Source organism: Montipora foliosa, chromosome 4 (assembly GCF_036669935.1).
Source record: "Montipora foliosa isolate CH-2021 chromosome 4, ASM3666993v2, whole genome shotgun sequence".
Lineage (NCBI taxonomy): Eukaryota > Metazoa > Cnidaria > Anthozoa > Scleractinia > Acroporidae > Montipora > Montipora foliosa.
Genome location: NC_090872.1, coordinates 41,440,324 through 41,450,323, shown reverse-complemented (window position 1 = coordinate 41,450,323; position 10,000 = coordinate 41,440,324). Strand labels below are relative to the sequence as shown.

Sequence of the window (10,000 nt, the reverse complement as noted above, 5' to 3'; positions counted from 1 at the left end):
AACACCTCATAAAGGTAAGTTGAACAGATGATGCAAAGCAAAGAAGGAAATATCAATGACAATAAGCTTCTTTTTGCAGGTTTCAATATCTTCCCTCAGAGGATTCATAAGAATTCTTACTTTAACTTAAAAACGTGGGGCCTTGTAACTCTTGAATAATAGTAAAACCTAGACGCTCCATAAAGCGTACACTGGGTTGCCTGTGGTACGTGTTACACAAAAACAGAATGCACTGAATGGCACCGCGGAAATAGGTTTTTGGGGGCGCGCTGCAGAATTTTTCTGGTCAGCGGCACACGTTAACGGAAACACAAAATGCCGGCAGCTTTGAAATGGTTTTCGCCATGAGTCTTGTCGACAGCGAAAAAAGTTAAAACTTAGAGCGAATACTCTTGGAGAGTTGTCATTTCACAATATATATTTTGCCGGAACCAAACTGAAGTTGCATTCGATATGAAATTGTTGTTTTCGTGAAGGTCAATACTCGCAAGTGGCGAGTCCAAGGCAACTAAATCAATTAATTAAGTAATTATCTGTTTGTAATTTAGTGGAGTGAATCTGTAATAAATAAATAAATGAATAAATAAGTGAACAATACGAGCCGAACAAGCGACATGTTAACACGAAGTTTGTGTGAAAATTATACGACTTACCTCTGTCGCTTCATGCAAGTTACACTTTGAATCCATCCAGTCTCAAAACTCCTTGCGAAAAGCTTCATACATAACCAATTCTCTGTTTCGCCTGGATACCCATCGTTGGCGCTTGAAGCTTTGTCAGCTCGAGTCAGCAAACTGCAATATACTCCACACAAAATGACTCCCTTGTACCGCTATTCGTTACGGACGAGACTTAAGTATTAAAAACCAGTTTCAGGGGATCAAACTCACAAAAAGCGAGCAGTATCAATGAAATTTCTCACCTTACTATCAGGCAAAATACCGACCTTTTATGGAACTCTAAGAACACACTTCAGAACTCTACATGCCTGATGGTGATGACCACTGACCAGTTACTTAGACGTCACAAAAACGTATTTCCGCGGTGCCGCACTGAATTGGATGGTATTGAAGTGCCGCGTTCCAGTTAATTTTTTCAAATGGGAGGTCATTAAGACCATTTGAGGGGTCACCCAGACGTCGTACCAGCAGAAGCCCTTTGGCTCACACGTTCACACGATTAATAATTTGTAATGTCCTGTCCCATTTTGAGGTCTTTTAGTTTTTTAAGCTTTGGTAATAAATCGAGTTAAAACATAACAAAACACGCGCTTGAGTAGAATTCACTCCTACATTCTTTAAATAAGTAGTCTACAAAAAAACTAACTACAAATTGCTCTGACGGACGTTTTTCTGCATCTCATGTTGATCATGTTGCACTAAGCAAACGTTTATTGCACACACTAAGGAAGGACTGAAGATGTTGTTTCCGCTTTATAAACCTTCTTCTTTTCTGTCTAATCTGATGCCAGATCAAAACAATTTTTGGCTTTACGTTTGCGCAAAAAAGGACCAAAAAAGCCGGGAGTTAACAGTAAAAGATAAGCCAAAAGACAGATGAAGATAAATATAATATATTTTTTATATATAACTCTGAATCAAATTTTCGTCGAAAGATTAATGACAATCGATCGTAAAAACACGAAAATATCTGCAGTCTCTGACTTTAATTAATCAACGGAAAGGTCATGATGTTCTGTCAAAAGGAAGAAATTGATCAAGTGCTAGGCAAAGGTTTTCAGAGTAAAACAACGTACTTTTTAGCCAAGAAACGTCCGTCTTTGGTTTTTTAAATTTGTTGTAATATTAACTGAATATTTACATTTCATCTTTCGGGTCAGGAAGCCTCCTTTGTCGGGTTCCTGAGAAACGCATCTATTTTGACTTCAGGGTGAACTATTTACACAATCATGAGGCTGACCGGCGGGTGCAATGTAATTGAAAATCCAAACATAAATTAAAGAAATGTTGTTGGCTTACCAAATAGACTTCAGTTTTCACTATTATGATAAAACAGATATTTTTCTGAGGTTAAATTAATCATTTGTCACAGAGAAAAAATTTCTTCTCCTTGCGTATCACATTTCAACGCACATATGCAAGTTTGTTAAGCTCGAATATTACACAACAAGATGAATCCATAAAGACCACCTTTCCCAGCGAAAAATGTGATGAAACAAACAACATATTTGCTATTAGAGGCAAAAGACCCATCCTATTTCGTTGCGTGCGTGAGGACAAGAAACCCAATCTTGTCAAATTTCCATATGCAACAAAATAAATTTCAGGATCATACCCTTTCCTGAAGAACGTTTTCCTTGAATAATGAAGCACAAAATAGGCGGCAAGCTTTCTTTCAAAAAATTTCTTGGTTGCCAAATTTCTAAAAACTGTGCAGAGTTGAGTACAAATAAATACATATAGCCAGACAACAGAGATCACAGATCCACTTAAGGTGTTCGATTCCTTCTCTGTCTACCCATAAGCTACCACAGAATTTTTCATTTCGTTTCAGTGTTGTACATAACATCACACTTGGTAAAATGTTAGAAATACACGTCACTTCGATTACGGCTCGACGGGCGAAAGATTGTTGTCGAAGTCCATTACTCGTCGCTTTTAAGATTCCAGATATTTATTTTCCACCGCCTGTCTTGTTTATCCAATTGACGTTCCATTCTTGAGTTCCATAAAGGTTTTTTTTTTAAGGATCCGCCAAAACACCAGTTGTGTTACAATGACTCCGATGCCATTGCAGGTTAATAAAAATTTGTACGGTGTCCACCAGAGAAACCTACGCATTTCTCCTACCCCCTGAAACCCATCAAAATACGCGCAGAAGACTCTATGCACAAAAACACCACTTTAGTAGGGGAATGACAGGAAGGACGTTTCCCGACACGGAAAAAAAAACAAAAAAACCGAGAAATAAAACGCAGATTCCGACTGGGTTTGGCAAACCAGTAATAATACAAACCAATCGTCAGGGCCCAAATCGCCCCACACCTCTAAACGCGATTTAACTTTAAACCGGACCACAATTTCTTTTGACACTCATTACACGTTGATCACCAGCTGACAGACCATTTTTGCAGTTTTTGTCCATGATAAGAGAGGAATCGAATAGAGGACAAGATGTTCCTTTCGCGAATGTACCTGCGATTTCAAATTCACTCCTCTTTCAAGCATTTCTTTCACAAGGAGTACCGGTTTGAATGTTTTGCTCATATGTTTGATACTGACATGAGAATCACCAACTTTTGATCTATGCAACAATATTAAATAAAACTTGATGTTTCCATGTTGACTTTTCGTAATCCATATCTCGGTTTCGTTGTTCGAATGGCCGTGCGTATATTCACGTTATCAAAGAGAGGCCATATCAGTCAACTCCCGCATACTTAAATTACTATGGACAACCCTAGAGCAACGTTCATCAGCTATGGGCACGTTGTTGAGTCTGAAAATCATATGCTTCACGGGAATCTGTAACATGATGATTTACTTAGCTCTTCATTGTAGGTCGATCAGTCTGGTTTAAGTCTACAAAGAGAGATATATTTCAAACATCCCGAGGTAAGTTAATAACATGTGATGTCAAAAAAGTAGTTTGAAATTAGGTGAATTAGGTTTAAGTAACTTGTTACAATGGTAAGACAAGGTGCGGTTATGCAAGCTATGCCGCCCACACGTACGCAGTGATACTCTTTGACAAGTTTGGCACAGCAGTTTTAAACGAAGGAAGACTAAGAAATAATTATTTTATTTATTTTTCTTTTATTTCAGATGGTGGATATATACGTAGAATACATGGCTACAGTTGCAAACCTTCTTGGAACTTTATGTAACACGACGACAAAAATGCGCGAGATTATGGACTTTGAAAAAAAACTTGCGAAGGTGAACGTCTTTCATATTTTTAAATCGTCTCAGTTTGTTGGAAGCCCTCTGCCTCAAATGGTAATTGTTACATCTGGGGTTTCCTCCAGGACCTTCAGGATGGACTTGATTCTTTACAATACGTGAAACGGGGCCTTGCTTTGCGTAATAAATTGTCTGTTACACAGGCCAGGGTGAGACTGACCCAAACTTGCGAAGAGTCCGAGCTAAAACATCATTGTTATTAATTCTCTTGTCGGATGAGTTGCTTCGAAAGCGAGAACTTTCAGTCGGGTTTTACAGAAAAATGTTGAACTTCCCGGAGTTTTACGCGGGCTTAGCGCAACTCTTGTAAAATGATAACACCCGTTCAGCACAAAAGTAGGCTACAAGAAAGTCGTATTGAAGGTTGGATTATGGGCCTTATAGATTTGTCAGTCAAATAAGAGATATAGAATCTCTCAATGAAGTATTTGTCGATAACGATTCCAAATATCGACCACTTTTCGCCTTACAGTTTACGACATCGGCCGAAGACAAAGCGGATGGTATTTACAGAAGAATTAAGCTCCATCAACTCATCAAGCTTGTACCACAGGTGAAGTGAAAAGCCCTAAGAACATAACAGTTCTTTTGGCATTTTACAGGTCAGACCGCTCATTTTGCTTAGCCGCTTAACAATATCTTCAGCTGAAATGATGCGCTGGGGGAATACGTGGGAAGGTGCATGTTTATGATATCATGTTATCATATTCTTTGATTGCACCTGACGTCACGGCGGCCATGATGGTGGAAAGAACAAAAGCGAAAAAGTCTTGACTCTATTATTATGCAAAATTTGAGCTACATTTTTTCTATTGTTTTGGCACCAACATGGCCGTCTTATCACGTGAGTGCAATCAAAGAATATATCATATTTCTCTCTTTACCCTCTTATATTAGAGTACCTGGGTGTAGCTAATATCTCCGAGCATTTACCCTCCCAACCATCATATTCTACAGAGGACAGACCGCATCACCGGGAACACCGCGCCCTACTCTTTGCGAATACTGCGGTGCGGGTTCTTTTTCGTCCCACATCAGGGTTATGAAACATTGAAGGGTTGTGAGAGGGAACCTAAGGTACTTCTTCCCTATCCGAGAAGACTAAAGAGTTTATCCATCATTTGCCTATGTCATTACAAAGGCAGCACTTTCTCCTCAGCTGCTTAAAGGCTCTGGAGGAGTGTTGGTTGGCTCGGAGTTTTGATAACGCGACCTCCCGCACAGCAGTCAACTAACTAAGCCAACCGGCCGGTTTCCGAAACTGAATTTGAAGCCATGCCCTTCCGTTCATTGCTCTAATTTCCTCGGAGAACTTGCGATGGCCATGCCTGTTATTCGAAAACGGAAATCTCTATTTTCCCATCCTTCATTTGGCAGTTTCCTCGTGGTTTTTTTGAGGAAGAATGACTTGTGTTTGATCACAAATAGCTACATAGTGACATCAATTTCATATCTGCTCTGACTAGAGTCCGGCGATCTTTCACTTTTACGATATTAAGACCGACTGATTATGACACCCTGCTTGAAGCTATTTCTCGTATCTACCTGAGACAAACCATCACGATCCTCTCCTGACCACGCAGACTGTTAGTGATTGCCGCCGATGCTGTCAGTATTTCTTTAAGGAGAATTTGAATTCAATCGATGTGGCATGGTGGTAAGACTGGCTTTAAGTCTGCCCTCAACAAATATTTTTTCATATCTCTTTCACCTACCCTGGAAAAAATTTGATTCGAAAATAACCATTGACACCATTGTATGAATGAAAATGGTTCTCAGTCTGGATTTACCCAGCTCTGCATGCACGGTTCTCCAGACCTCGCTGTAGGCTAACGATTTTTTAGATCAAAATTGATAATACTCTGTTAATGGCGTGATTGAATGATTTGAAGAAATCCTTCGGCACTATCGACCTAAAAAGCATTCTTTTGAAACTTGATTCCATAAAATGCTTCTTTTCTGTATCTAACTGACATAAGTAATTAAAGCTTACAAAATAGATTTTGTAATTATAAGCTCAAGTAAAAATATCTGATCCATTTCATACATCATTTCATCTATCATTTCATATATCATTTTATCGTCGATTCATTCCTCACGGGAAAATGAGAACCCACAAATGGCCAGCCCCCAACGTCAGTGGCTTCATAGCTCAGTTGGTTAGAGTGTCACACCGGTATCGCGAAGTCACGGGTCAAAACCCCTTTGAAGTCCTGAATTTGTCACTCTTATCTGCGCAATTGCAAAAACTTCTTTCATAAATGCCAGGATCATAGGTTCACTTGATTTCATATCCGCAGTTCAATATATGATCCATTTCATATATCCTTTCATCGTTAAAAAATTACCGACGTTTATGATTACACCCAAGACAAATATAGGCGACCTCCATGCAAATAAACGAAACCGATCATTGTAAATCTCTCGATCTTGATGAGGGGCTGAGACAACATCTGATAACAATAGCAAACAATACAGCATATTTTCATCGACTTAGCCTTGGTACCTGAGTACCACTCTTTATGGGCACTAAGGTGAACACAAAATTCTTTTTCATTTACCCATGAGCAAAAACCAAAGCTTGCACGCTCTGCACTTGCCTTTTTTCATTTTGTACATTTCTTTCACGTTTTTGGCAAATCTGCGAAGAACGTGAACACAAGGTAGTGAATTTGAAATTCCTGTCGTAGCTTCAACACCGCACTTCCTGATTAAGTTCCTGGGATGTTGCGCTAGTTTTTAGAACTTAGACAAACCGACATAATGACAAAATATATTGATAAACCTGAACTTGCAATTTTAAATGACGTTTTTGTTACCGTCGCGTCGTAGATCTTAAACTCGGCAGTGAATCCAAAACATGGTGTTTTTTTTTGGGAGCATTAAAGAGCTTCGACCGTTCACAAGATCTCGACCTTGTACATGCACGGGCTCTGAACTGGGAACTGATTTCTTGTGTGCACATGTTTTTCGTTAGTTCCCCGGTACTTTACCCACAAACTATAGCTTTGCGTACCCACAATTCCTTGCTACGCTCAATGTTGGTTGAGATTTCAAAATGGCATCCGACGCAGCATAATCGAGTAATTATTTCCCCCGACATATTCCCTAGAGACATTTTCTTTACCGGTTGCCAGTCTATTGCATGACGTAACGTTGTCACACTTCCAATGTTCTAAATTACAATTACTAAGTCTCAATCGATTCATCAATAAATATACAAAAACTCAATCATTTTCAATTGAACAAAGGTCGTTCCAGGTCTTCAAGTGCGTGCAACAAAAAGAACAACGTTTGGGTAAAGGTCCTTTTTGCGTCCACCTGTTTTGTATTAGATCTGCAGAGTAGAGAGAGTTGCTCAATGCTATGCTCTTGAAAAGCAATGCACCTTCGATTCAATTTTCGTCCCTTTAATTTACATCGCTGTCAAAGGACCAGTTTGGTAACAACGGGACGGTGTAAAACACAGCATATAGAAGAAAACCCCCTCATTCAGTTCAATCTCTCCAACCCACAAATGCATTCACGGTCGTTTTGGCTCCACTACAATTTAACGAACACCGGAGGATGGAACACGTCCAATTATAATTGTAAACTAATCAAGTTCAAAAGTTCAAAAGAAAAAAATGGAAACGACCTGTGTGAAACGTAACAACATTCTCATCAACGTCATGTAACATTATGAATATTGCTGTTGACGTTTCAGTTTCCGTGGTTGGATCATATGCATGCCATTTTTAAAGGAGCGAACGTAAGTGAAGCAGATGTTGTGCTAACTACTTCACCATCATATCTGCGCAAAATGACGACGCTTGTAAACAAAACCTCCAAAGAGTAAGTGACTTTATTAATTTATCAGTTTATCTCAGGTATAAGCTTGCATTGACATGGTCTTTGCTGTAACACCACATGATGCGCTGTTTTCGGAACCCAACGCTAATAATGCGCCCTAAGCACATGAATAAATTTCTTGGTATGTAGTTAATATAGCCTAACGATGATTGAGTGGATCGTTAAATGAGACTTACCCTTAAGTTGAGGTTTGACTTAAATTTTATGACATTGTAATTTTGGAGTTTGGTTGGTGTTTTGGACTCCTCATGGTGTCCTCACACGCTTTGAAGCCTTCATGCAAGTACCGGAGGTTACGGTTTATGATATAGAATTGGAAAGTTAAACGAGACTTACCTGAAAGTTGAAGTTTCAATTGAATTCTATCTCATAAAGTCTAGTAACCAAAGGCATCTGACATGCCGACCTCTCCCTTCCTGTGCTTATCTCGAGCTCTCAGGCCTTGGCTACTAGTCCTCTTTATGGAATTGCTTTCTGTGTTTAAATTTTCCTCCACTATGAAGAGGAGGATTTGAAACAATGATTGTGACGTCACTCCCGGCAGACTAAGTTGATTCTTCATTTCATATGCCTTCGGTTACTACTATCTATGAGATAGAATATCCATTTTATTCTACATGCAACGTACGTCTAGACTACAAAGTACTTTCTAAACAACCAATAAACAAAGTTAAGTTATAGCTCGAAACGCTCCTAACAGTGCTAGCATTGCTGATATGACTACCAAAAAACAAACACACACTCATCTTGAGACTTTCTCAGGTAACTATCGGTTATATTAGGTCGTAGCAAAGTATTGTTGCTAGCGCTAATAACATGGCTAGTATTAACGCGAGTTCCTTTAAGGCCAGTGCGAGTCTCCCAAATTGCAGCCCTTGCTGCACATCCTAAATACCATAATATCTATTTGAGGGTGGCTTACTCCCAAAGGCATCCTTCAAGAAACGATGAACAATTGGTATTCTCAACGCTAATCATACAAAACAAAGCTGATCTAGCAGTGATCAGTGCCGAATGGCATAGAGGGAAACTCGGTAGAGGGAAGTTATCTGTTTCAGTGGAAACATTGCTCTTGTTATTCAAATGTGCCAACCGCAGGAAAAAAAGACCCTTTGTTTCGACAGCCAATGACGCTCTGATTGGCACATTAATGACAATAGGTGACGTCATCGATATCTTCCCTACATAAGAACTCTAAAAACAAGGGCTAGACCAGGGGAGAGTGGAGGGAAATCCCTCTGACTACAGAATGCAGTTCATTTCGATGCATAAACGCTGTACCGTCTCTGAATAGAAAGACACCACGGTAACGTACTCAGAAAACGATCACCTCTGATTGAGTACCCAGATAATGGGCCATGCAATCAGCTTGAGGTGATTTTGCACGCTTTGTGTGCTGTTGGCAGCTGACTACCTGGAGTCCATACCAAAGGCCGCTGACTCATCATTTGTAGTACTTGAGTATACCAGGCCTGAGTGGCCCATGCTGGCGCCACTAGAATGCCCTTGGCCGAGTCGGCCTCTAAGTTACCCAAACATTTACTGTGCAGCGATTCCTGCTCCAGAGACTGCAAGACAGGTAATACCACAGCCACTAGCACCCGCATCAGTTTGACAAATATAAACCACTAGTGGATGAATAGTCCTTATCCGAGAAGACTTGAGAGTCTAACCATTTTCGGGTGTAATTACAAAGGCAGCACTTTCTCCTCAGTTATTTTAAGACCCGGAGCGTTGGTCCGGCCGAAGTCGAACTCACGACCTGCTGCATGACAGCCCGACTGAGCCGCCGTTGCGCGGCCTAGATCACGGAGGGTCGTGGGTTCAAATCTCATCTGGACCTCGGATTTTTTTTTGAGTCTCTAATGTATGCAATTACAACATTGCGTTTATATAATTCTCACATTCGTTCACTTGGTGGTGGTTGGCGCATCTCTCTTAGTGATATGCTTTAAGGTGACTGCGTGATGCAGGTACGAGCTATGCTTTCACTCATTATTTGACTTAGTAGTGAAGACGGGACGAACTATGTAAGGCGCATATCCGTCTGGACGAATAATCTTCCGTTGTGCTTCGTTTGAGACGTACTAAGAAAGATAGTTCGGACGGATAATGGGTCCCCAGAATATAAAACGGAATTGTTTTTCTTAAAAATCCTTGTAAGTGAAAGGCAGTAATACACCAAGGAAACAAAAACGGAATTTTTCAGTTATCTTTCTTAATCT

The 10,000-nt window shown here is 40.0% G+C and overlaps 1 protein-coding gene across 2 annotated transcripts in view; it reads left to right on the top strand.

Moving 5' to 3' along the window:
- Positions 1–10,000, top strand: part of LOC138000815 (endothelin-converting enzyme 2-like) — an 88,249-nt gene that overhangs the window by 837 nt on the left and 77,412 nt on the right. For both annotated transcript variants that reach the window (XM_068847471.1, XM_068847470.1), the window contains exons 1-5: positions 1–14; positions 3,522–3,575; positions 3,786–3,899; positions 4,396–4,476; positions 7,630–7,757. The exon at positions 1–14 is cut by the window's left edge and continues 837 nt beyond it. In XM_068847471.1, coding sequence (XP_068703572.1) covers positions 1–14; positions 3,522–3,575; positions 3,786–3,899; positions 4,396–4,476; positions 7,630–7,757 — 391 coding nt within the window. The remainder of the gene's footprint in view (positions 15–3,521; positions 3,576–3,785; positions 3,900–4,395; positions 4,477–7,629; positions 7,758–10,000) is intronic.